The 27,886-nt window shown below is 48.7% G+C and overlaps 1 protein-coding gene across 2 annotated transcripts in view; it reads left to right on the top strand.

The window, feature by feature from the left end:
• Positions 1 to 3,523: 3,523 nt before the first annotated feature.
• Positions 3,524 to 27,886, top strand: part of St8sia5 (ST8 alpha-N-acetyl-neuraminide alpha-2,8-sialyltransferase 5) — a 62,547-nt gene continuing 38,184 nt past the window's right edge. The window contains exons 1-2 of one of the 2 annotated variants that reach the window (XM_021662323.2): positions 3,524 to 3,924; positions 22,308 to 22,415. In XM_021662323.2, coding sequence (XP_021517998.1) covers positions 3,794 to 3,924; positions 22,308 to 22,415 — 239 coding nt within the window. In that variant the 5' untranslated portion in view covers positions 3,524 to 3,793. The remainder of the gene's footprint in view (positions 3,925 to 22,307; positions 22,416 to 27,886) is intronic. The other variant, XM_021662324.2, reaches the window with a different exon arrangement.

The raw sequence follows: 27,886 nt of genomic DNA, 5'->3' as shown, positions 1-27,886 counted from the left end.
GACGTGCATGCATGCACCAAAAAGAAGGTTTGGAAGGTTCATGGCAGTTCCTGCCACATGTCCATCAACAGTAGAAATGATAATGCTAGCATGTAGTGGTATGATGATATTGCCTAGCATGCATAAGTGACTGGGTCCTACTGACGTTCTAAAATCGCAAAGCAAAAAGGTGTGCCACAGTATTACATGTCCCAAAGATCTCAGAAACTCCAACTTCACACTAGATACAGGTTTTGTTCTGTCTCGAAAGGGCCACACATTTAGTGTCACATTGAGCACATACATAGCCTCAAACTGTGTACTGGGGTCTCTTTCTTTTTTAAATTTTGTTTTCTTTGAATGATTTTATTTTATGTGCATTGATGTTTTGCCTGCATGCATGTCTGTGTGGGGGTGTTGGATCACCTGGAACCAGAGTTGCAGACAGTTGTGGGCTACCATGTGGATGATAGGAATTGAACCCAGGTCCTCTGGAAGAGCAGTCAGTGCTCTCAACTGCTGAGCCATCTCTCCAGCTCCATGGGGTCTCAGTTTTGATGTGTCTCAAAGACTACAGTCAAGGTCAGGGCAGCTGGAACTCAGGATCTTCTACAAATCTTCTTCAGGTTGTTGAGAGAAATCACTCTTTTTGTGTGTGGTTGTTGGCTATTGGCCAGGAGCCAATCTCTCCTCTGAGAGAGAATCTGAGTCCTTTGCCAAGAGGTCTCCTCTGTCTTCAAAGCCATCAGTGAGCACTCTCTCGAATCAATCTCTCTAATGCTTCAAATCACCTCCAGAGAAGAGCCCAGCTCTCTTCCAGGACGTGTGGTCAGGGCCACGGAGAACAACCTACAGTTGTCGGTGAGCCGGAGAAGCCATACACAAAGGATATTCCATTTACAGAAAATGCCCAAACAGGAAACACATTAGTTTGGTATTAGAAGTCAGAGCCGGCTCTGTGAGGCGGCTTCGCAGGTAAAAGCGCTGGCTGTGCAAGCCTGCTGCTTAGAGTCTGATCTTCAGAACCCTTGAGTGTGCAGAGGCAGGAGGAGATCCTAGGGAGTGATGAAGACTTCCCTTCTGATTCATGTTCTGTTCCTATCACTGTACTCAGCTTATGAAAGTGCAGTGAGCTGTCCATTGATGGTCCTTACTCTTCTTGGTAAATGTGTTATACTTCAATTAAAAGGCTAATGGGATAATTTGGACTCATTACTGTAAAACGGTTTTGTTTTGTTTCTTTAGGGAAGCTTGCATCCAAAGACAGTTTTCAGAAGAGCACCTACTAGGGAGGAAGGAGGAACGGGATGAGAAAGAAAGCAAGTGCCAGGACTGGAAGGAGGTGTTAGCTAGCGTTAGCCATTCCGTTTTGTATAGCTCCTTCATATGGTTAAAGAGTGACAGATCTAAAACTAGTTTCCCAGAATTAAAGTAACCTGAATCTCTGAATGTTTGCCCACCTACTCTGTTGACTGCAGTAATGTGCCTGAATCTGCCATCTGACATTCTTCGATGCAGCTCTCCCTGATTATACACACAGTGGGCTAGCCATGAGGCAAAAATGTTAACTGTTTAACCTTTCTTTCCCTTCCACTCTCCAACGACCCCAGTTTGGAAGCAGAAAGTGGGCTCCGTTTCTAGGCCAGAGTCCCTCTCCACAGCTGAATAAGAAGCGTGTATTGTTATTGAGTGCCTCATTCTTGTGTCTGTCTGTCCTCTTACCTTACCTGAGGAAGGCACAGCTAGCTTGGCATTGGTACTAGCTAGGTGAGAATCCCTGCTCCATCAACTTGGGCCTTGGGTATGGGACCTGCTGCAGAATGTGTGTGGGACCCAGTGGAAAGTGGTATACAGAGACCCCTGTTAAAAAGTTTGAGCATTGAGGAGGCTGAGACAGGAGGATGATCACAAGTTGGAGGCCGGCTACAGAGCAAGGGCTACAGAGCAAGACCCTGTAGTGAAAAGGAAAGGCAAGAATTGAAGAAATGGGGAGCAAAGCACTAAACCAGTGTTGCTGTTGTTGTAGTACACTGATGGGTCCCCATTCCTAACGTACGGGACGTCAAGTCCAAGGACTTCTTCCCAGGTGAATCCCTCTAGGTAACTTGCACTTTGGCCCATCCAGTTGCAGAAAGTGTTAGAAGACAGGATTAGCGTATGTGAGAACAACTGGTTACAGGTTGATGTGTGAACGCCAACGGATTCTATGTTAATCACACAATGACGAGCCCTCCAGATTTCTGGATGATCCCACTAATGGGCTGAAAAGCCCACTCACAGATAGGCACACTGAATAGAAAACTACACAAATTCTTCAAAGACGGTACTTAATATTTCAGTCCTCTGAATGAACACAAATTGCAATTATTGCTGGCTTTCTAATCATAGAAACTGCTAAATGCCAAGGCTGAAAGGTTTGGAGTTTGGGCTTTTCCCACACGAATTCTTGCTCCTTCACCCCCACTGCGGTTCTAGTTTTGTCAGGTTACAAGTGCGAAGCAAACCCGACCCTGGGGCCTCAGGAGTGTCTAGGAGGTCCTGGGAAGGACGCCCTAGCAGCAGAGTGCGTTGAGAAGTGGACGCCAGCTGTATGTGACTGACTCCCAAGCCTGTGTAGTGTCGGAATGGCTGTCGGGAGCAGGGAACCCGGTAGGGGTGGCGTTCTTCGCGGCAAGGATTTCTGCAACACCACAGCTTTCCCGTTGCGTCTTCGCGACCTTTTTCTCCAGTGAAGCACGGAGTGCTCACTGCTGGACCCAGTGATTTTTGAAAGCTTTGGACAACCATAGTACCCGAAGGCGACCGGCTGCTGACCTTTGGTCTATGAATAGTTCCAAGGATGAGACAAAGTCCCAGTGTCTGGGTGACAACAGGGTTATTGATGAAAGGCTGCGAGCTGCGGATGGTGTGAGGGTAGAGGCCAGTGTCGGGGGTGGGGTGGGGGTTGGCGAAGGAAGGTGGGGTGTGTGTAGGGAGCACAGAGGCAGCAGGAGTTGGGAGTCCAGGCCCCAGGGACAGCCCCTTAGGCCATTAGCATGCAGGGGCCGCACGCGCCGTCCTTGAAGGGTTGCCTGGCTGACCTTGCTCGGCTTTCAGCGCCCATTCTCCAGCAGCGCGCAAGGACGCGGCCGGCGGCGCGGTGACTCAGTGTCCTGCGCGCCGCATGCAAATGCTCGCCTCCGACGAGGCTGGCCCTGCGGTCTGCGCTGGTCCCCGCGCTCCTCCGAACCCCACGGTTCCAACCCGGCCCTTTGGCACTCCTCCCCGCCCCCTCCCCACTGCCCCGCGTCTGGAGGTTGCGTCGCCCACTTCGCCCCCACAGCATCCAAGGCCAACCAACCTTCGCACTCCCTGGCTACGGGCGTGGGGCTCCGGAGCGCCTTCCTCCCGCCCGCCCCACGCGCCCGGCGCCCCGGATTCTGAGCCAACCCAGAGAGGGCGGCGCGTGGCGCCGAGTCTCGGCCCAACCGGGCCGGCCCGGCTCCCCATTGGTCCTCACCCCGGCGGGAGGGCGGCCCGGCTCCGCACCTGCCATTGCCCCTCCGCGGGCAGATCGGCGGCGGCGGGACCCTGGCGTCCGCGAGCCGCAGCACCAGAGGGCAGGCCAGCGGCTCCGTAGATCTCCGCGCCGCGAGCCCTGTCCTCACTCTGCCGCCGCAGCCAGGGCTGCGCCCGCGGGAAACTTTGCCCCGCGAAGTCCTCTGCCCTCCTGGCGACACCGGGACTGCCCACCTGACGGCCCCCAGGGCCCCGCACAGCGCGCGTGATTGCCGTGCCTCCCCGCACGGCGCGTCCGCGGCGCCGGGCCGCCAGGATGCGCTACGCAGACCCCTCCGCCAACCGGGATTTGCTGGGGAACCGAACTTTGCTCTTCATCTTCATCTGCGCCTTCGCCTTGGTGACCTTGCTGCAGCAGATCCTGTATAGCAGGAGCTACATCAAGAGGTAAGAGAGGCCGAGGGGTGGGACAGCTCGAGCTCAGGGGCGGCCGACGTGCCGGCGCCGGTGTCCGGAGCAGGCGACAGCAGGTCTGCCCTTCGCCGGGGGCGCCTCCGTGGTGTGCCCTATGGCATCTCTGCTGTTGAGGTTATGGGGACCTGTGTGCGTGTGTGTGTGTGTGTGTGTGTGTGGCAACTTTGTTCTGTTGTGAACGTGGGCAGCAGCGTGGAATGCCAAGCAGCAAAGCCCCGCTGTTCCCCAAACCTACATTTCCGTGCCACTTGGCTGCGGCTGGAAGGTCAAATGCTAGTTTTCTTTTTTCTTAGTTTGACAAAGTCTAAATTCCTGTAGGGGACTTTGGAGATAAAGGCTTTTTTTTTTTTTCTCTTCTCCCCAGGAACATCCGACTAGGTGGGATGGTGGTGGTCGGTGGCCAAACACGGGTCTGTGAGGCAACCTGCCGGCCTCCAAAGCGGATGTGTCTTTTGCACCCTTAGCATCAAAGGTCAGAGAAGCAGCAGGAGTAGGGCTCTCTCACTCCTCCACCCACAGCCAAACTCCTTGAAGAGAAAGGGCAGTAGATGCCGCTCAAAATTCAGGCACAGCCTCAGTCTCTGTCAGATCCATGCACACGCTTGGCTCCTGCGGGTTTGCTGCTTGGTGGAGCCAGGCAGCCGGAGCTGCTGCCAGCTACCTGCCTGACTGGAGGGGGGAGCTCCGTTCTGGATGCTCCCGAGCTAAAGTCACTGGTGAAAAGAGCCCTCTCCCCTGCTGGAGGCCGGCGCCTTCAGCACCGGAGCCTGTCTGACCTCACTGCCTCCAACAGAGAGGAACGATATTTTCTTCGCATTTTCTTCTTCCCCAGTAACTGAATTCTGTTCTCTCCCCAGCCTTGGGGTCCGCACTGATCACACTGCCAGTCTGGCCTGCCCAAAGAGGGGGAGAGCGAGGGCGGCTGCCGGTGATCCGCCCCCAGCAGCAAAGCTGGGGACCGCGTGGCCCCTTGCCTCGTGCATTCTTTTCTAAGCACCCACCGCTGCCGACTTCCCAGACGGCTTTCTTCCCCAGTTAGCACCAGCTCTCGTGTCCTGTGGGCACTGCTGGCTTTAAAACACCCTCGGGGCTCCTGACCTGCCGGATTTGGTGGTGCCCTCTGAGATGTTCCTGAACTGTCTGCTGCGCAGCCTTGCTGGATCTTGGCACCTGCTTCTCAGTGGGGCAGCTCTTGGTTTCTGCCCTCTGCTGGTAACTCCCCAGAATTACCGGGGCTCCTAGAGCTGTTAGGACCGGAGGGGCCTCAGGGCCACAGTAGGGGCCAGCCGCTCTATTGCCCTGGCCAACCCTGCCTGAGTCTGGATGGATAGGCTAGGTACCCAGAGTCCAGCAGGTGTATCGGTTGCTTCCCATTCTCCCTGACCCCTGAACGGCAGATAAAACCCTGCCGTCCTTACTCTAGGAACTCTGCGTAATGCAACCAACCAATCAAGACTGGTGTTTGTTCCCTCTGGGAAGGGAGCCAAGGAAAAGGTGCTATAAAGAAGCTGCTGATGCGGTCCAGGTGCTCAGTGGGATTAAAGTCTATCTGGAGAAACAAATGGCCACAAGTGAGATGGGAAGTACATGGCCAGAAGCATGATGGGCTGGCGTGGTTCTCGTGGACCTTGAAGGCAGGTCAGATCTGGGCAGGGAGAGGACATGCACATCTGGAGGGAGCAGAAACCTGAGTACAGGATTCAGGCCTGGCTTTGTCCCCTCCCAGCTCTCCCATACCTGATCCCACCTGCACTGCCATGCTGGCTCCATTTCTGGTCTGTTGTCAGGCTTCCCTATGTCTTGTGGATGACTCATTTGCTTGTGTGTCCTATGTCCTCACACATCACAGTTGCTATGAGCTGGATCCATGGGAGTATTTGTTTTCTGTCTATCCGGAAACAGCGAAGACCCGCACTGCAGTTCCCTGTGGAGGCCTGGGATGCAGGTGCCTAGGTCCTTGCGTTGAACTCCCTTCTAGGCTGTCATCTGGAAACCTGCCTCTCCAGCAGGACCCCTGAGGGACCAGGAACCAGCAAGCTCCACTTGATGTCATAGGCCAGTAGATCTCTGTCGGGTCAATTTCACCCTCAGATATTAGAATAGTGTCTTTGGTTGTCACAAGGAGAGAGGTGATGCTACCAGCATGCAGGAGGAAGTGGGTGGAGATGGCTGAAAACTCCTCAAGGCCCAAATTGCCTGCCACAACAAAGATGTTTCAGTCCCAAATGTCAGTGGGGCTGAGGTTGAAAACTGCACTGGATTAGAAGCTGTGAGGTAGGAGTCTTGGTTGCTCAAGGTTGCACGTGTCACGTATGGGCAATAAGAAGTCAATAACTTTGGACAATGAACAAATGATGAAGGTAGGAGCAGTGGTGTGTGTGTGTGTGAGTGCATGCATGGGTGTATATTTAGGTGTAGTCACTGGAAGGGACACAATGAAAAGGTGGATCTCATGATATAAGGGGGGCAGGGGACATATTGGGATGTTCCATACAGTAGTGGTTAGTGGCTTCAGTGAAGTGCCCTAAAGGCTGTGGACAGATTGAGCTCATGGGGTCCTTAGCCGCACATAGGGCAGTCACTGGAAAAAAGCGCCTGGAAAGCAAAGTGATCTGGGTACTGTTCAGGAAGGCTTGGAGAAGAAGAGACTGGCGGTGTGATCACACGTGCAAAACTGACAGCAGTACCCAGGTGAAAGAAGTGGCGATGTGAGCTGATGTGCAGCTCTCTGTCCACCCATCTATCTATCTATCTATCTATCTATCTATCTATCTATCTATCTATCTATCCTGGGCCCTTGGCCTTTCCCTGGGATATGCAATGGGCTCTTTTGACAAGGACCACCATAAGCCACTGAAATTCTAGGGATGCAGCTTGGTAGATTACAAGGGGAGCAGTGTGATAGCCTAGTGAGTGCCATTTCTCTGCAGAAGAAGGCATACACCAACGGCTCTGGAGGAAAGGACCAGGAAGGAACAAAGCTGTGATGTGTTTGCTTCCCATGCCTGCTTCAGACTTGCTATACACTGAGTATTTCCTATATACACTGAGGACTAGCTATACACTGAGTACTTGCTGTTACACTAAGTACCTGTTATACACTCCGTGTATACTATACACCAAGTACTTGCTATACCCTGAGTATGTTCTCTACACGAAGTACTTACTGTGCATGGAGTACCTACTATACACTGAGTATGTTCTCTACATGGTACTTGCTGTACCTGGAGCCCACTGCACTGAGTACTCTGCACTGAGTACCACTGGAAGTGCTGAGGCTAGCATGCGCAAGGCCCCAGGTACAGAGAAAGGGAGCATGGGGGCTGCGAGGAAGACAGAGGGCATGCATGCAGACATGGGCAAGGGTGAGGAGGGAGCTGCTTTAGGAAAGGGCTTATTTGGCTTATAGAGGACATTTGAAGAGGTCTTAAAGAAAGAGGAATGATCCTTGGGCACAGAAGGTGGGAGGGAGGTTCAGAAGCCCAGCACAAGCAAGGAATGAAGAGCAGGGAGGATTGAGCCATCTACACCGAGCAGGGCTAGGGCTGCATTGCCTGGCCAGGTGAGACGGCACAGAGTGTGAAGAGTTGGACAGTGCGTAAGAAGGAGGGTGTTGGGGAATGACCACGAAGAGCTTGAGTGTGTCTTTGCTCGGATGTGGAAGGCAGTCTATCTGGAGCGAGCCAGCAACTTTTTGGAAAGATGCTCTGAACTGACACACAGGGAAGAGTCAGGCTATTCAACGAGAGTGTGGGAATTACCTGCTGTCAAAGCAGTGAGAACCTCCGTGACGGTGATGTGCAGTGAGAACATCCATCCTACTTGGGGATAGCACTCTGTGAAGTAATATTTGGCTGTACTATGAAAAGTGTGCTCAACATTTTCTACTCAATTTCACGAAAATAAAACTTTGTAGGGAAGCTGGAGAAAATGCTCAACAGCCTCTTACAGAGGACCCGGATTTAGTTCCACCCCATAAACGCATATGGGAGTCTCCCTCCTAATGGTCAGTTTGTGTGTAGGAAGTCCATCTTGAAGTCCAATGTTTCACCTCTCAGCCAAGAGTCGTGTACATGCATGACATCTGCCCTAACTCATGCTTCTAGCCATGCTGTGTCCAAATCTCTTGTCCTGTTCCTAACTGGATGCCTGGCCATCTAAGTGCTCCCACTCCTTCATTCCCAGCCTACAGTGTCCCTTTGTCCCTTGAATTCCCAGCACCCATGCTGGCAGCACTTAGATGCTAAGCAAAGCACTGTGCTGTGGCTTACTTGTTTGTACACTGGATAGACTGAGGTTTCTTCTATTGAGCCAAGTGTAGAGGACTTGTGTGTGTGTGAGTGTGTGTGTGTGTGTGTGTGTGTGTGTGTGTGTGTGTATGGCCCAGTCTCCTTTTTCTGATACCCCCAGGGTACAAATCTAGGCTGGTGTACACCTGAGACTTGAGACTAGGAAATTGGGTCAAGAGAAAGGACACCCTGCCTCTGTGCTGTCTTTGCGTGTATTTTGAGGCTTTTATTATGGAGCCAGCCCTCACCACGTCCCAGGAACACAGCTTGCTGTTCCACTTCCCAAAGAAACAGGTGCAGCCCAAGAAGAGGTTGGGATCATGGCAGGTGGCTCTGTCTATCCAGAATATGGCACTTGGGGCATGGGATGTCCTAGAAAGACAAAAGCCTGCTGAGCAGACTGTGGCCTGCCTGGGGCAGGAGCTGTGCTGTAAGCATGGTAGCTTTACAGCTTGGCTGGTTAGGGTGCTGCTTCTGAGCAGCTGCTGCACGACTGAGGGTAAGGAGCCAGGAAACAAAGTGTGTTGAGACCCTGCGCTCTGTGTCAGGCCTATGCTTGCGTGAGCCTGAGTGGAGAGCCTTCTTCAGCATGCTGCTGTGCCCTTGTTGGGCTCTGTTGGGTCCTGCCATACCCTGCCATGTGCCCTGTACAAAGAGAAGGGTTGGAGTTCCTGTCCCTTCCTCAGTGTCCTTTGGGGACATGGTGATACCCTATGCACTTTTGTATTACATCTCTTCTTTTTTACCTATCTCTCTCCAGTCCTTTTTGACTTTTTTTTTTTTTTACCTATCTCTCTCCAGCTCTTTTTTTTTGGGGGGGGGGAGGTTAGCCTTGTGTAGGGTTTAGTTTCTCTTTATTAAGTTCATTTACCTCTCACCTAAAATATTCCCCACTTAGCTGTTAATGCTAATGATTATCCTATAGATCCTTCCCCCACCCCCCGACACACACACTAGGAAAAGGGCTCATTAGGTAATATTTATTGGGGTAAATATTGATGAGGAGTCATGAACCAGGCTCACTCCAATGTGAGGATATGCCACTGACCCCACGCCATAGCCCTGTTCAATAGACACAGTCCTCTCTACTTCACTTCTCTACGGCACAGTTGGTAAACATGCTATTGAGCTGCCATGGTGACAGTGGCCAATTTGCAGAAGGCAAGGTTTGTCTGGACTTGCAGATTTAGGGGTTCAGTGCATGGCTGATGTGTCATCGCTCTGGCCTGCGGTGAGGTAACAAGTTACAGTGGAAGCTTGTGGGGCATGAGGCTGCTCATCTCATGACAGCCAGGGAGCAACAGAAAGAGAAGAGGTTGTAATCCAGTATGCCTTCAAGGTGCACTTAATTACCTAACTCACTTCCTCCAGACCCCACCTGTGCTCATGTGAGTGAGAATGGCCCCCACAGACTCATATATTTGCATGCCGAGGTAAACTGGTTAGGAAAGATTAGGAGGAGTGGCCTTGTTGGAAGAGGTATGTGACTGGGGTTGGGCTTTGAGGTTTCAAAAGCTCAGGCCGGCCCAGTCTCTCTGTCTTTCTGTCTATCTGTCTCTGTCTCTGTCTCTCTTGCCTATGGGTTGGGATGAAACTCTCAGCCACATGCTTGCTGGCCACCATGCTTCCTGCCATGATGATAATGGATTGATTCTCTGAAAATGTAAGCAAGGAAACAGTTACATGCATTCCCTTATAAGAGTTGTGAGGTCATGGTGACTCTTCACAGCAAGAGAACAGTAACTAAGACTCACCAATGAAAGCTTGTATCATCTCCAGACAGCACCACAGGCTGGTGACCAAGCCTTCAGTGGGTAGATCTCTGTGGGACATCGAGGACCTGATCTACAGTACAGAGGAGCCGGTGTAAAGCCATTCAGCCTGTAAGGTCCCTGCAAGAGGTTCTTTCTTCATCTCATTTCTTAGGATCAAGCACAGGGACTCCTGTTAGGTGTCAGGTGACTAGATGCATACAAAGTGAACCAGAAAGCTCTCTTTTCTAAGGAGCGTACATTAAACACTAACTCCGATTTGTACTGGTCGGGGAGATGATGATTTTGTTTTAGAGAACTGTCAGGTTCCATTGACTGGATTTGGAATCGCTGTAACTTGGATCTGGAATGTTTCCCCCAAAGGTTTCGTAGATAAAGGCTTGCTCTCCAGCTTGGCACCCTCGAGAGATGGAGCCTGTTGGGGGTTCTATGCTGTTGTGAATGTGGTCGAGGCTGGCGTGTACTCTTTTTCCCTCATTCATTAGATGAATTGTAATGTAAGAGAACAGCTTTTTATTTCTTGTAAGCAGTTCCTCCTTGAAATAAATGTCAAGCAGGTAGTTAGCAAAAAGCAGTTGGGGAGGATGTGCAGTATTTGATGGCCCAAACATCCCACTGTGTGTGTGTGTGTGTGTGTCCCCTGGGGGTGAGCTGAGGGAGCTGGCCAGGGAGGGGAGGGGATGTACAGTAGAAATTCAGAGTCTCAGCCAAATGTTAAGAATAACTGTGCTGGGCCTGGCCCCAGAGCTCAGCCTGGAACTTGCTTTGTGTTCTTCCTCTGAACCCATCCTTGGCTGGGTAACACACAAGCATTGATTTCTTTCCTCTGTCCCTCTGCACTGTGGGTCTTGCATCCTTCCAAGGTTTCTGCGGAGCTACAAGGCATTAGACTCTCCCTGGCTCAGTTGCACCCAGGAAAAACTCAAGAAACCAATCCTTGTCCATTCAGAGCCCTCATGTGCTCCTCTCTGCCACCAGCTTGGTAACCTCTTCCCTTTTGGCGAGTGGGGAGAGTAGGGGACCAACCTGATAATCATGCCCCATGGGCGAACTGTGAGAGAATGGACATTACCCCTCACTCCCCACCCCTGCCCTGTGGTTTTCTAGTAACATTTATTCTGGAGAGAAAAATCATGAGTCAGTAGCTAGGGGCAAGGCAGCCACAGAAAGGAACCTTGTGATTGCACTATTAGTTCCCCAGAACTCCTAGGGCATTTCTGAAATCGGGGAACCTCCTTGAAGACAGAGTCCTCCCCACTCATCCTGAAAGGGCACACACCAAGCCCTGTGTCCCTCGGTGTTTCCCACCATGCCTTTTACCTGGCACACTCTTTTGTCAGCAAGTTATTTATTGTCTTAGTGTCTGGCTCCCTCTAGTTCAGCGGTTCCCAACCTTCCCAGTGCTGAGACCGTTCAAGACAGCTCCTCAAGTTGTGCTGACTCCAGAACATAAAATTATTCTTGCTGCTACTTCATAGCTGGAATTTTGCTACTGTTATGAATTGTACGGTAAATATCTGTGCTTGCCGATGGTCTTATGTGACCCCTGTGAAAAGATAGTTCAGCTCCAAAGGGGTCGTGGCCCACAGGTTGAGAACCACTTCTCTAGCTAGACTTTAGCACTTGGGTCAAGACTACTGCAAACTTAGGCACCCAGCCTCATGGCTGTGTGATGCCCACAGGATGATATAATAGAATATACACAGCATATTATAACAAAAGGAGAATGGACAAATAAAAGAAATGCACCCTCAGCCAGCTGCACTGAACAATGCTAAACATTTGAGGACGGCTGGACCTTTCATTTCACAAGCTGAGCTTGTTGAGAAGGAAATGGATCATTTAAAATTATTTAGTTAAAAGTATTATTCAGCCTCATCTACTATTGGTGTGAATTAATCAATTAAGTAAATCTGAGACAAGATTTCAAGCTCAATGTCTTCCTGCTTCAGTCTCCCAACTGCCAAGATTCAAGGCTCCACAACCAGCTAGGAAAATTTATCCCTGCTGGGGCACCCTCCCTCTACCCACAACATTGTGTGAAGATCTTGGAGGTCTTGTATGGGAAAAGACCTTCTGGGGACCCCCCAAACCATAGCACCCTCAGCTGCTCTGCCTTTTTGCTTTCTGGAAACTTCTGGAGCCCAGGTCCAGCTTTCTGTCTCTCCTTCCTTCCTTCCTTCCTTCCTTCCTTCCTTCCTTCCTTCCTTCCTTCCTTCCTTCTCTCTCTCTCTTTCTTTCTCTTATTGAAAATGGATTTTTTTTTCATACACTATGTTCTGATTATATTTTCCCCTCCTCCTACTCCTCCAAGATCTTCTCCTCCTCTCCTCCCATCAGGGTCCACCTCCTTTCTGTCTTTTGTTAGAAAACAAACAAGGCCTATAATACAATAAAATAAAATGAGTTAAGACAAAACTGAGCAAATCAGAGTCAAGACACACATAGAAGCAGAGATACATTCACTCACACAGGGATCCCATTAAACACAAACCTGTAAGCCATAATGTATATACAAAGAACTTGTAAAGTATAAAATAAATAAACAAATAATACTTTGTCAATTAAAAAAATGTGCTGGCAAAATAAGACAAGGACTCTCCAAAGATACCATTGGGTCCATTTTGTGCTGACCATCTCTTTCCCTGCCCTTTAGAGGGGTTTGTATACCCAGTGAGACTTTGCTGGAGAAAACAAACTTTTTTTCATTTACAAGTGGATGTCAGTTGGAAATAACTTCTGGGTTAGGAATGGGGGTTTGTGCTCACTTTGCCTCTCAGTGCTTGCTGTACTTTTTAAAGGAGTCACTGGGCAGAATGTCACAGCGGTGGGAGTGTGACAGGTTTAAGTTCACCTCGTGTGGAGTAGGAAACAGAAAAGAGAAAACATGTTTTGTTTTGTTTTTTCCAGACCCACTAGTAAATTTTAAGTAAGACAATGCTTCACCACTTCTGGAGGATATTATTAATGGAGGTAATTAAACTCTGTGAGCATTGCCCCCTGTTTTAGATTCTTTGAGAAGTGATTTTCCCTGTTCTCCAGAGTTTCCTTGGTAGCCACCCAAGTCAGCCTAGGCAGCTCCCGCAACCTCAGATGACTATGAGATCATTTCGGGAGCAGAGGATCCAATTCTATATCTGAAGGTCATACACCAGGGTTCTGGCTGAGCCTGCTGCTTGTCATCAGCAACTGTCACCACAGCAGGAAGCTGAGCCTCCGTGGATCCACCTCTTATTTCAGAAGCAGGAAATTGTGAACGAAAATATTTTGTCAGCCATGTATTAGGAGAACCTATGGGCAGTTAAGGGGCACCATAATCTATCAGGGCATGAAGCCACTAGATACTGACTGACTCAGCCTTCAGCATATTAGTTGAGACAATTTATGTGCTGTTTCCTTTGGGACCACAGAGACAGTTCAAGTACAAAGACTTGAATGTGATCCTCAGACCCCATGTGAAAAGGAGGCTTTGGTGCCAAACATCTATGATCCTGGAACTGGAGTGGCAGAGGTTAGGGATTCCTGGTGCCTGCTGGCCAGCCAGAGGGCTTCTGATTCAGCAAGAGATCCTGCCTCAGAAAGAAAGGTGGACAGTGATAAAGACTCCAGGTATTGAGTTCTGACTTCTTCAGGTATAAGCACACATGGGCATGCACACACACACACACACACACACACACACACACACACACACGCATGCACACACAAGTCTGCATACAATAATAAAAGTGCTGCAAAGCTGTCCCTGCCTGCTTTAAGGCTCTCTCAGTGATCATGAGTTTATCATAGGCAGCTCATTTTTATTTAAAAACTTACGTTTATGTGTGTATGTGTATGTGTGCCATGGTGTACAGGTAGAAATCAGAGAACAACTTTCTGAAGTCAATCCTCTCTTTCCATTACATGGATCCTAGGGATGGGATTCAGGTCATCAGGCGTGGCGTACCATCCTTCAGGACTCCATAAACTATAGCACAAATATTCACGGAGACAGGACAGAGGGCAGAGAATCAACAGTGTTAACTTTCTGCCATAGTTATTTCAAGTATTTTTCCTATTTTAAAATAAGTTAAATAAACCCCAACAAAGTAGATGCAGCCTGTTTTCGGTGCTTGGCTTTGCCCATCATCCTTGCCAGCATTTGTGTGTGTGTGTTCTTATTTAGTTGTGTGCTAATATTTCCATGTGTGTTAGCTTAGGCCTCAGGTGCATTATTTTTTGCTTATTGAGATTTTCATGTGGGTTAGCTTTGCTGCCTCACGTTCATGGTAAGCATTCAAACACAAGAATACACTCCTCGTTAACCACCAGTCCCCAGTGGCTAGTTTTTCTAGAACACAGTGGGAGGCTTCAGAAATGTTTGCTACTTACAGGCAAGACTGAAGGAAACTTCGCTGTGTCATCCCGTCTCATCTTAAGTAAGCCTTTCTCGTTATGGCTGAATTGGGTAATAATAGACAGTTCCTATAGTGAGCTGAGGAATGGAATTTAAATTATATAATAATTGGTTTTAGAAATAGTATAATCAATTTTTAGATAAACCGGAAAACATTACTAGCCTAAAAAAAAAAAAAAGAATAAACTTTAGTGCCACATACAAAGATAACCAGCTTTATGGCTGAAAACCTTATAAAATAGGACACTCTACACCCTCTTGAGTAGCCTGCTTTTGGTCTATTTAATTTATAGTGAGCACCTCATCTTCTGCTCGGACTTGCACTTAATGACTATATGTTGATCTTTGTATAACTCTGGGAGTTTTTGTGGGTGACAGTCATTTGTGGGTGACAGTATGGCTAGATAACCTTTTGAGCAGTCCATGGAATGTTTTTCTTGCCAGACTATTGAAATACATTTGTAAACCACTGTCCTAGTTTGCTTTCTACTGATACAATAAAGACCATGACCAAAAACACCAAACCAAACCAAACCAAACCAAACAAAACAAAAAAACAGGGGTGGGGGGAGAGGAATAAGGGTTTATTTGGCTTACACTTCCACATCACAGTCCATCATTGAGACAAGTTAGGGTAGGAACTTCATTAGAAACCTAGAGGCAGGAACAGAAGCAGAGGCCCTGGAGGATCTCTGCTTGCTGGCCTGCTGGCCTGGTTAGTTTTTTTCCCCCTCCATTTATTTACATCCCCATTCCAGGCCCCTCCCCTTTCTCTTCCCAGTCCCACTCCCATAGGGCCCTCTTTCCATTCCCCCTCTCCTTCCTCCCAGAAAAGGGGAGGCCCCCAATCATTACCAATTCACTCTGGTATCTCAAGTCATGGCAAGACTAAGCTCATCCTCTCCCACAGGGGAGTGACATGGCCGGCCAGCTAGGGGATAGTGACCAGCAGTAACAGTGCTAACAGAGTCAGAGACAGCCCCTATTCCTATTGTTAGGGGACTCAAATGATGACCAAGCTGCACATCTGCTACAGGTGTGTAGGGTGTCCAGGCTCAGTCCATGCAAGCTTTTTGGTTGCTGGTTTAGTCTCTGTGAGCCCCCCCATCCCCCTGCCCGGGCCCAGGTTAGTTGACTCTGTAGGGCTTCTTGTGGTGTCTTTGGCCCCTTTGGCTCCCTCTAGCCTTCTTCCTGATCTTCTGCAGCACTCTCCGAGCTTGGCCCACTGCTTAGCCTTGGGCCACAGCATCTGTCTCCATCAGATGACAGACAAAGCTTCTCAGAATACAGTTATGCTAGACTCCTCTCTGCAAGCATAGCAGAGTATCATTGATAGTGACAGTGCCCCCCCCCCTCCCTGGGGTGGGTCTCAAAGTGGACCAGTCACTGGTTTGTCATTCCCTCAATCTCTCTTCCATCTTTGCCCCTGCACTTCTTGTAGACAAGACACATTTTGCGTTGAAGGTTTTAATGTATGGGTTGGTGTCCCCCTCCCTCACCTGGCTACAGGAGGTGCAGACTTTATGTTTCTTAACACCCATTCCTTGGAGTGTCCTGGCTAGTTTTATGTCAGCTTGACACAAGCTAAAGTCATCTGAAAGGAGGGAATGCTACCATAGGATCTAGATGTAGGGCAGTTTTTAAATTAGTGAGGAATGGAGGAGGAGCCTGCCCATTGTAGGTGGTGCCATACCTGGGCTGGTGGTCCTGGGTTCTATAAGGAAGCAAGCTGAACAAGCCAGAAGTAACAAGCCAGTAAGCAGCACCCTCCATGGCCTCTGCATCAGCTCCTGCCTCCAGGTTTCTGCCCTGTTTGAGTTCCTGTCCTGACTCCCATAAATGATAGACTACAGTATGGAAGTGTAAGCCAAATAAATCCTTTGCTCCACAACTTGCTTTCAGTCAAGGTGTTTTATAACAGCAATAGAAACCTTATCTAAGACAGAAATTTGTACGAGGATTGTTGGGTATTGCTGTGACAGACCTGACCATGTTGCTTTTGGGTGGATTGTGGAAGGACTTTGGAATTTGGGTGGACAATGACTGGAAAAGCCATTAAGTGTATAAAGCTTGGGAAAGTATTTGTAGGAGCTTGGAAAGAGAATGTTGAGAGTAGGGAGATGATGGTGAAGTTTCAGAGGGAAGCAAAGGCTCTATCAGGCTGTGGTGTCTGGTCAGCTGGAGCTGAAGCATTGGCTCTGATTAACCAGTGACCTGAATCCCTAAAGGAAAACTGTTGTCTTCCTGGGACAACTGATGCTGCTCAGCTGGAGCTGAGAAATTAGCATTGATTATGACGAGAGCAGCACAATTGAGGTGAACTCCTCTGGGAAGTGTTCCCTGGGAGCACAGCTCTGTCCCAGAGGCCAAACTTGGTAATGTGTAAGAGTCACCAATGTAGTGTTGGCTTTGAAGGAATGACGGTGTCACAGAGGGCAGCAGAGGCTTGGTACTGTGAGAGGGCAGGTAGGCCATTGGAGAAGGTACAGCCTCAGTAGCAGTTGATGCCCCAGGACTGAAGAGGTCATAGAGAGATGCTTGGTACCATGGAAAGATCCCAGGAGAGGCTATTGGTGAAAGTGGAACCCAGGTGCAGCAGAAACACCAGCATTTTGGAGATGTTGGAAGGACCACCAGCAGCAGTGGAGTGGAGCCAGCCAGAGCCTAGAAGATAAGCTGTGTGTGCTTCAGAGGGCAGAGCTGGAGAAGGTACCCAAACCCTTTGGAGGAGCCCAGAAGACCATGTGTGAATCCCAGATACCTGGACCTGTAGTGATTTACACTTTGGAGTTTAGTTTGGTTTTGTTCAGATTGCAACGGTGTCCTGGTTCTTTCTTCTTGAAGCAAGAACATATTTAACACTTTTTATTTTACAGGAGCCCACAGTTGAGGAACTGAATTTTTAAATAGATTTTAGGTCTTAAAGAAGTCTTTGGATTTTAAAATAGACTGAATTTAAAGTGTTTGAATTTGTAAAGACTGTGGAACTCTTTAAGTTTGTAAAAATGTTTTATATTATGATGTTGACTTTAATGTGTGGTCTTGGGGAAATGTTAGGTTATGGTTAACAGTGATATATTTGTGTGTCAAGTTGACAAGGGAGCAACTGTCCTGGCTAGTTTTATGTCAACTTGACATAAGCTAGAGTCATCTGAAAGGAGGGAGCACCGTTTGAGAAAATGCATCCATAAGATTCAGCTGTCAGGCATCTTCTTAATTAGTGATTGATTCGGGAGGACACAACCCATGGTGGGTGGTGCCATCCCTGGGCTGGTGGTCCTGGGTTCTATAGGAAAGCAGGCTGAGGGCTGGAGAGATGGCTCAGTGGCTAAAAGCATTGTCTGCTCTTCCAGAGGACCCGGGTTCAATTCCCAGCACCCACATGGCAGCTCACAACTGTCTATAACTCCAGTTTGAGGGAATCTGACAACCTTATACCTATGAAATAAAATTAAATAAATTAAAAAAAAAAAGGCAGGCTGAGCAAGCCAGGGGAACAAGGCAGCACTCCTCCATGGCCTCTGCATTTACTCCTGCATCCAGGTTCCAGCCGTGGTTGAGTTCCTGACCTGACTCCCTTCTATGATGGACTACAATGTGGAAGTTATAAGCCAAAAGAGAAAAAATCCTTTCCTCTCCAACTTGCCTGTGGTCATGGCATTTCATCACAGTAGTGAGACCTTAACTAAGACTCTTGCTCTGCATGTCTTGCTGTCAAGAAATGCCTTAACCCAAGACCACCTAGAAATGGCATCCCACAGTAGACTGGGGCCCTGCCCCATCAATCTGCTACTCAGGAAAATGCCCCACAGATTCTGTAACAGGGCAGTCTAACAGAGGTATTTTCTCAACTGATTGTCTTCTTCCCAAATGGCCCTACTTTCTGCCCCTTTGACAAAACACTAGCCAGCACAACCAGCTGGATAGCAAAGTCCCAGGTAGAAATGTCCTCTTGGCCTTGGTTTGCTAAGAGCTTTGATGTCAACCCTGGGCAGAGGTCTTGCCACTCTTTAGCCTCAGGCATGTGACTAGATTCTGGGATTCTTGTTTTTCATCTACAACAAAAGCTAATGGGACCTTCTATATGTGCAGCACCTGTTGCTAATAAGTGCTCAACAAAAGCCTCTCTCCCGGGCAAACCACACCCATAAGCTGACAAACACCTCACTGATTTATTTTTTTCTTTTTTCTAAAGGTTTATTTATTTATTTATTTAGTGTACAGTGTGTTCTTCCTGCATGTACAGCTGCATGCCAGAAGAGGGCACCAGATCTCATTATAGATGGTTGTGAGTCACCATGTGATTGCTGGGAACTGAACCCGGTCCTCTGGAAGAGCAGCCAGCCAGTGCTCTTAACCTCTGAGCCATCTCTCCAGCCCCTCTCACTGATTTCTTAAGGAGCAACGCATGATCACTTCAACAAACACTTCAATGTACAACTATGGAATCAGATGAAGTTGATCGATGCCCTTTTCTGAATCGACTGGCATCTGGACATGCATTCTTCTGCTGGCTTTAGGGGCTCTTCTGTCATCTGTTTTTGCTCCTCTTCTGGGCTAAGCTCTCTCTACTATGGAGACTGGAGGGGATGAAAAGCAACAACAGCCATTCAGCAAGGCACGTGTAGAGTACTTCAGGTATGCAGCTATCCATTAGTAAGGACCCAAGAGGACCCAGACCAGAATCTGCTAGGAGCTTGGTCAGCATTGCTTGTGGCAGGTGAACAGGACTCCCAAGGAGGGAGCTGGTAGGTACTGGAGAAAGCAGATCAAAGTGGTCCAGCTCTCCCTAAGGCTTTATATCTGGGTGTTCAGCACTGCTATCCTGAAAAGAATATATATTTCCTAGGTCTTTATTATGAGTGTGCTTCAATTTTTTTCCCTTGAAAAAAATGAGTGCAACTGTGGGAATGCTGTCATTTACCCACCTGATTGACAGATGATAGACTCCTCCCGTGAGCTCTGTTACCCTGCGCAGGGCGCAGTCAGCTAAGCAGTTCCTCTTCAGGTGACTGACTGGGTTGTTATATAGTGGCCTGGTGGCTTTGAATGCTTTATGAACACCTTGAAGAAACTCTACTCCTGCTACAAGCAACACTCGCAGCCATGGCTGGCATCTGCAGCTGTTTAGGAATTCTTGTTCCTGTTACAACTGCTCCAGTCTGCTCCAGCACTGGAAACATTCACTCTGGCTTTTCCAGGTCTCAGTGGTTTCCAGATGACCAAGCCTGACGCTGCTTCAGAAAGCCCAGTCCTTGACTACAGCTGCTATGCTCTACCTTCTCTGCAACAGGTTGAGAGAGGAAGAGTACTCCCCCAGGGATACAGCAAAAAGAGACACAGCTACACCTGTACATGGCTTGTGATTAGTTCTTGGATTGGGGAAAACTGGAAGGTGTGCTGTTATTGGTGCAAAGTACAATTCCATATTTGCATGCCACACCCCTTCTGAGGACGATTATGTAAGTAGTCTGTCCCCTGTGCTTTTTGAGTCAGCTAGGGAGTCTCTTGCATTCCTCCTGCTTCTGTTGCACCGTTAGTTCCCTTAAGGGATGGCTCCTAAGTGGTCTTTGTCCTGGGTAGGGCAGGCAGAACTGATAACGTGAGGAATAGGTGGCCGTGGCAGTGGCAATGATGGTAATTGGAGCAGCAGCTTTGGCAGTACCAATAGCAGCAAGAAGGTAGCTGAAGAGTCCAGGGAGTGAGTTGGAGCAGTTTCTGCAGGGAGCAGTGGCAGGGAGCAGTGTGGTAAAGGGTTAAAGACCGGGAAGGTGAAGAAGCAAACAGAAGACTATGAATGCTTTAGAAGAGCCTCGGGGCTCGAGCCACTGGAATGCTCCAGAGGACTTCAAAGGCCCAGAGGCCCAAGCTTGGCACACAAGGCTTGAGAACTTTACAGGTTCTGTTGAAGGCCATGGGTTCCAACACCCCTGGGAACTGTGGCTTAGGCAGGTGCCAAGTGCTATTACTGCAGCTGCTGCTAGCCCAAGAGATGCATTTTGCCAAGTGCTCAGATGCTGGTAGCCAAGGCCCAGGTCACCAAGCCTACAACTGGAGCACCTAGAACCATAAGCCTCTGAGGCCACCTGATCTGCAACCTGAAGTCACAGCCTCCAGTTCTCAGGGCTTAAGAGCTATAATCACCGAGTCTGTCGGCCCGGGCTCCTAAGCCTTTGGTGCTCAAGGACCCAGGCCTACCAATTCTGGAAAGCTATTCTTTGCCTTCTGGTGATTTCCATCTGAGTAGAGCAAAATGCCCTCAGCAGGCTGCCTGGTCACCGGGGCAATGGCTCACTTTCGTGATACTTTCACTCAAGGACTCCAGAGACATCCTAGACTGTTTGTTATTCATTTGAACGATGACAACAGAGACCACGAGAAGTTCAGAGAATCGATGGAGGGCATCCGCTAATTAGAGGAGTACAGATGAGAGAGCTTCAGAAACCATCTGCTGCCCCCAGTACCTTCGCTAATAGGCTATTTATTAATTCTTTTATTAACTATTTCCTCAGCTTTTCCCATCTGTCCTCTTCTCCATGCCCAGAGTTCCCCCTATTTTTTCTTCCTTTTTAGTTCTATTCTGACTTTGAAGTTCAAGCTTTCTTCACCAGAAGTGATCACTAATCATTTCCTCACATTTAAGGGCCAGGCAATTACTAGAGGGTTTTGAAAATCCTATGCATTGTTGTATAGCAGTGGTTTCCAGTAGGGGTGATTTTACCCCCAGGAGCCATTTTCACCTGGAGATATTTTGATAATCATAACAGGAGAGTTGGAAGCCAAATGCAGATGACAGACACTTGGGGACATCACCCAGCACCATATACAGCACAGGACAGTCCCACAACAAAGGGTTCTCCAGCCCTGGGGTCCACAGTCCTGGCTGGAGAAAGCGTGTCCCAGGAGGACACCCTCTTTTATTCTTAGCTATTTAAAAAGCTGCGTGGTTTCCCCACCTAAGAGCCATGATCCTCATGATTCCAGAGGTTCATGTTGGGCAGTGCTAAACTGTGGTTCTAGAGCACCCAGTCGGGCCCTCTACGGTACCTGCTTTGGGTATAGAATCCCCCCCCCAAGCCAACATCCCCAGGAGCTGCTGTCTATGGGGTGTGTGGGAAGGGGACCCGGGTATGCGCAGGTTTGTGTGTGCACACATGTAATGGAAGGTGCCTAACTGCCGCCTCTGTAGACCTAACCCTCTATAGACCTACCTCCTGCTTTGGTACCATCAGATGCCCACCTGCAGTAGCCTGGTGCCCTCCTTTCCTCATCTTTCTGTAGTTAAGTCCTGAGAATGGATCTGCTTCTTTCAGGCCATCCGGATGCTGCTCCCTCTGGCCTGGGTCACTTACCCCTCCGCCTGTTGTCATTCATTGTTGTTTCTGGTCCCTTCTGTTACCTCCTCTCCATGCTCATGTTCTGGCTCATCGCATTGCTGCCATTGTCGTCAGGTTTGGGGAGAGAGTGAATGGATACAAATGTGCAAAGTCCTTCACCTTAAACCAGAAGTGGGGTCCTCACATGGTGGATTAAAATCTTTGAAGTTGTGTCTGGCACAGTACTGGTGATAGACTTCTCTTCATTTAAGTCTCTAGGAAAAGGAACTGAGGGAGGGCACCAGATAGAAGGTAGAAGAGCACTATGACTTTGTAAGGCTCAGTTTCCCTACCTGTAAAATATGTGCCCTGTAGAAAAGATGGACCAAGGGAAGGATGCAAAAGAGTAAATATGGCAAGGAGGACTGTGGCTTACCACCATCATCCCTATGCTTGGAATTGCCACCATCTTCTCTGTCTAGTGTATAATCAGAAACTTGTGGGTGCAGTGATAGAATGTGGCCCTTAGAGAGGCTAATCCAACATATGAGTGTGTATATCGACTGCCTCATTTTCTTGCCAGAGGCTTCCAGTTTGGTTGGCAGAGGGGCGACCAGCGCGCCAATTGGACTGGGCTCTTTAATGACAGCGACAGCCCAACAGAGCAGAACATCAGTGAAGTCACCTCCAGGTACAGACCTCAGTGGTGGGGGAGGGGAAGCCCAATTTGAGTGGACTTTGCGGTCTCTACCCCACTGCCTGTCCCTAGAGATGCCTTGGGGAGATATGGTCTTCTTTCCACAGTTCACTACATTTGGGATCCTCTTGTGTTCTTTACTTGAGGGGTGAGTGGATATGAGGGATGAAGACTAGGACCCCACTTTCAGTTCATCATGGTGGGTAGAATTTGTCAGAGAGTACCAGGAGAGAGCTGGGGCAAGATATGGCTCCCACAGACACACCCTTAGTGGCTTACACCCTCTGACCAGGCCCCACCTCCACAGTTCTCCCACCTACCATATTCCATTCATCATTTAAGTCCATGGATGGATGAAACCATTCATTGGGTCAGAGCCCTCACGATCTGATCTCTGGAAATGCCCTCACAGACAAGCCCAAGATGCGCTTTAGTACTCTTGTGCGTGCATCTCAATCCAATAAAGTTGAAAACCAAGATTAGCCATTCATGAAAATGCATGCATGGCTCTGTTGGTGCTGTAAATATGAGCCATCCCTGTTGGGGGGTGGCTCCCAGGCACCAGGGATGAACCTACTGTTGTTATTTTGCTCCATGGAAGTCGTATCATGAGGCCGTCTAACAGCGCGTATATCCATAGAGTGGTGTGGCTCCCAGGCCTCTTCGGAGAAGCTTCTCTGTGCAGCGAATGGTGGCTAATGCAGCGACTCACAACTGTTCAAAGCACAGGGATTAAGCTCATCCATAGATGGGCTATCACATACTCACCCCTCAGGGACCATCAAGAAGACAGGGTGGGAGGATTGTAAGAGTCAAAGGTCAGGGAAGACCAAGATGAAACATTACATCTCTTGAACATTACAGACTGCTGTACACATGAGCTCATAGCATTGTGGTTGCCTGCACAAGAAAAGCTGGGCAAGGTCAAGCCTGCCAACGTTCTAACGTGGAAGGGAAAAGGCTGCAGCTGAGGAAATGTTGGCAGCTGCTGATGTCTCTGTCATCAGGAGAGAGAGTTAGTTCTCCTTGGAGAGTGGTCTCTGAAGGACCACTTCTCTCCAGTGGGTAGTACATACCTGTGTGTATATGGCAGCATGACCTGGACCCAGTTGGTTATAAATTTTAAAAGGGTATGAAGGGAGATGGGGGTGGGTAAGAGGAATGAGGAGTACATATGATCAAAACATATTGCATGCATGTATGAAAATCTCAAAGAATTCATAAAAATACTAACCATTTACTGTCTCATGGCATCACAGGGCCCCATGGCTCCTGTTGGACTTATACAGGAAGAATTGTGGTCCTAAGAGAGCAGCATCAGACCCTTGAGGCTGCAGCCATGTTATCCCACTCAGACCACTCTGCCTACCTCAGACATCTGCCCACTTGGTTTCTGACTCTGTCACTGCATCTTTACTTCTTCAAAACTTTGAGCAAAAGTGGGAGGTCTATCCCCAAATTTCCCACCTGTCAGCATCTTCTCTTTTCTCATCCTCAGTACTGTTCTTTCCCTTCTCTCTCCCTTTTCTTTCCCTCCATCTCCCTTCCCTTCTTACCCTGCCCCTCCCTTCTTCTTCCCTCTTCTCACATAAAGCCATTTGCTTTGATCTTATTTTCCACCACCTTTCTTGGCCAACATTTCTTTCTCCTTTCCTTTCTCATCTCCAGTTCTCTTTATTTTTTTTTTTTCCTCTTCCACTTTATAACCCAGAGCTTTCTTCCTCCTCATCTTGGCCTCCTAATGGGTGGAGACACTGCTAATGTCTGTTTACTTTTGGAATTCAGAAGCTCTTTATCCAGCAACATTACCGCCTGAACCGAGTTCCTTTTGGAGAGCTGCCATTGACCAAGCATCTCCTTGGTCACAGAGTGTCTTGACCACACATCCCCAAATTCTCTGGAACAAATCCGATTTCAAATCTCAACTTTTCTTTCCCTAAAAGAAAGTTTATTGAGAAACCATAAACCAGTCATACAGTCTTTCACTACAAGACTCATGATGCAAAACTGAAGCCACTTTGTAAGGCATGCCTCTCCAGAGAGCTGGTTCTAAAGAATAGCTGTGATCCACACGTGGTTAATAATAGACTTTCCTCTCATCGGAAGCTGGCAAGGTGCCTCCTGTTCAGTAGATGTCTTGTTTCTGAGTTTCTTACCACACGTTCTTTTGTTCTAAGTGTTGATGGAAAGCTGGTGATGAGTACGGCCACAAGGGACTTGAACTAAGTCCCATAGCTCCTTCTTTGTGAGGATCAGAGCAAAGATGTCTAGTAACCAGGAATCCGAAGGAGCAAGCTTACACATCAGACCAGCACACAGCACTTGGTCCCCTGTTGGTCCCATGTGTGAAAGACTGCGTGCAATGTGTGTGTGGTTCTCCTGTGTAGGAAGAATGATAAACATAACCGGAAGCAGGCCACATATGGGAGATTTTTCACCTGGATGAATGAGCAGCTTGTGCCTTCCTTAAAATGGGCTGAACAGCTCCTGGTAACAGATTTGCAGCCCCCAGGGAGGACTTAAAAAAGGACAGATGTCAAATACGTCATCCCAGTTAACAACTTTGTATCTGGGATATAAAATATCTTTGTGGTATTATTCACCCACTGAATAATTCAGTGCTTGCCATATTTTACTCTCTATAGTTGTGTGGTATGTGGAAGTGTGGTACAGCCTGTTAGTGTGTTATTATTAACATGGATGGAAAGAAAGTCAGGAGGAGCCAAATATAACCAGACGATGAAGAGGAGTACACCAGCAAACCATTTCTAGCAGAGTCTAGAAAGGAGAAGCCAGTCTGAAAAACTCCAGATAGTATCACAGAGAACATCCTGGCTAATGATGCTCATCGAGGCTGTGGTCAGATCTAGCTGGACACACACCGGGAGAGCTCCGGCTGAGCTGGGGAGTGCGCATCATACAATATACATTGACATACAGGTTTATGAAGTTCCAGTCAGGGCTAGGAAGTATTGTCCAGTAAGCATCTTTAGAGGGCTGCTTTAATGAAGTAACTGTTAGCTGAGAACTGGTAATTGAGTGTTTAGACCGACTGGGAGAGTTTTTTAACACAGTTCCTGTGTTCAGATTATGACCTCATGTTTTGGTCTCCTCAGCTAGGCAGTCCTCAGTGCATGGTGGCACCTGCTGGAGCAGATGCTTAAGAGGTGGTGACAGCCTAAGAGGGCGAGTGAAGGGGGAAAGAGAGGCTAGTGGTGAGAAAGCAAACTCCAGTCTCTCTGTTTCCAGATCTGCACTCTGGATTCAACCTTGTCATCCCCTGATGCTCTCTGTAAAAAGTTAGCTGTCGCAGGTAGCAACTATCAAAGATTATGTTTCAGGAAGAGCGGATGGATGGGTGGCCGAGAGTTCTGGGATCCTGGATAGAAAAGAGGAGACTGAAAGTCAGGGAGGGGTGTGTAAAAAGCAGAGACGAGTCAGTGAAGGTGGGCTCTATGTGCCTGTGGTGACTGGCTGAGAAACCCTTCCAAGATACCCCTATGCCTGTCGACAGGCATGGAGCTTCCAGGAAGTGGGGCAGAGGCCTTGTCTTTTTTGGTGAGCTGGACACCTTGACTCCTCTCACCTGACCTGTCTGTCTGCCTGCCTATTTTGCAGCTGCTCTGGGGACATAGCTGTCTCCTTGGTGCTTGCCCACTCTGTCTTGTAGGGTGGGCACATTGCATTCACTTGCTCATGCCATCCCAGGTAAAGTCCTCATTCTGATCCCAGTCACATGGTGCCGAGGGCAGCTAAGGCAGGAGGTCCTCCACCTCTACGAGCTATTCATCACCCATGGTTGACAGTCTAGTCCAGAGCTACAGCACAATGACTTTGAGCCCCAGGTGCAGCCTGACCTCATCGGTGCCTCACGGCTTCCACGCCAGTCTTGGCCCTCCAGTCTAACGGGATGGCCAGAGGAAGAAATGTGAGGTGACCCAAGAAAGACTGCCTGAGGCCTAATGCACAGCTGGTCTGACTGCCACCACCAAGCTGCCTGTGGCTAGACCCTGCTTTCCCCATCTTAATAGCTTCTAGACCGGAGAATGGAGGGTGGCCTTCACCATAACAGACAAGAGAAGCCTAAATCGAAGGTATGAGAGAACCAATTGAATGTCAGGGGCTAAGACTGAGATCTGCCATGTGTGTGTCTAGCAAGTCCTGTAGAGTGTGGGAGTGAAATTGTCATAATTTATGGCTGGAAGGAATTTGACTGAATTCAGTTCTGTATTTTATTATGTGACTTGCTTCCTAATTGTGTATAATTAGGCACTAAACCGTGGGCTGCTGATGGCAAGCGCACTGGGAGCTGAGTGTGAAAGGCAGAGGCACTGCCCAGAGCCGATGAGACTTGGCTTGGGTCTGGAGGACTCTGCCTACAGCCTGCCATCACTGGGGTGTGGCTGTATGCCAGACATTAATTTGCTGGGCACGTTCTGTGAATTACTGCGGAGCACATTCTGTGAATTACTGCCAGTAATTCTCGCCCTTGCACCTTTGCATTGGGCACTATTACTCTCTCACGTTACAGGTGAGGGGACTGAGTCACCTCCAGGTGGCCTGTGGTAGAGAGGCAGCAGGAGCCACAGCTCTGGTGGGAAGTATGGAGGGAATTCTTTATCTGAGCTGCAGGCAGGTCACCCATGATAGGGAATGCCACTTTCACGTCCATCCGTACTATCTCTTCCTGCTCTTGACTGTTGGGCCAAGATAAAAAGGCCGTTTGGATTTAAGCAATTTCTCTCTCTACGTTTCCCCCTTGGGGATCATGCTGAGAAGCAGTCTACTTAAATCCAAACTTGGGAAATCTTATTTACTTTAGGCTCATTTACTCCCTCCCCCATCTCTTTCCCCAACTTTTGTATTCTGTTCTCCCTCACTTTTCAGAAGGGGGATTTTTCATGGCCCCCTGACCTCTGAGTTTAGCATTTTCCTGATCATTATGGAAAATGCCTGTTTCTGCCTGCACCTTCCAGTCCTGCGTTTCAGATAATCCTGCTTCCAAGGTGGAACTCCAAGGTGTAGCCTGTGGTCCTCCTGGCAGCCTGGCCCACGTGACTGCCCTTCCGTTCTGCCTTCTACAAGAGTGCCTGCCCCTTGGGGAAGTTTGGGATGCAGGCTGTCTTAGTGTGAACTTTTCTGGTGAATTTTCACTTCTTTGGAAAAGTAAAGTGGGCACAGAAGAGAGTGGGAACTCCTGGGCAGCATCCAAATGAGAAGAACTTAAGTGTTGGCTTTGGCAGAAATGTGCTTGGCTGGGTGCTTAGGAAACACACAAGTAAAGCAAATGTGTCTTCCCCCATCATCCCTTGAACCTGACTTAGGCCTCCAACAGCCCGACAGTATCAGGCTTCAGGCATATGAGGCTGTTGGTGGAGGAGGGGGCTGTTTTCAGGAAGCTCCTTAGATGGTGAAGCTCTATGGGCTTCCAGCCTCTGAGATTTGGGGGCCATAGCTAAACCTCA

This window comes from Meriones unguiculatus, chromosome 2 (genome assembly GCF_030254825.1).
Source record: "Meriones unguiculatus strain TT.TT164.6M chromosome 2, Bangor_MerUng_6.1, whole genome shotgun sequence".
Lineage (NCBI taxonomy): Eukaryota > Metazoa > Chordata > Mammalia > Rodentia > Muridae > Meriones > Meriones unguiculatus.
This window is presented reverse-complemented; position numbering and strand designations above follow the sequence as displayed.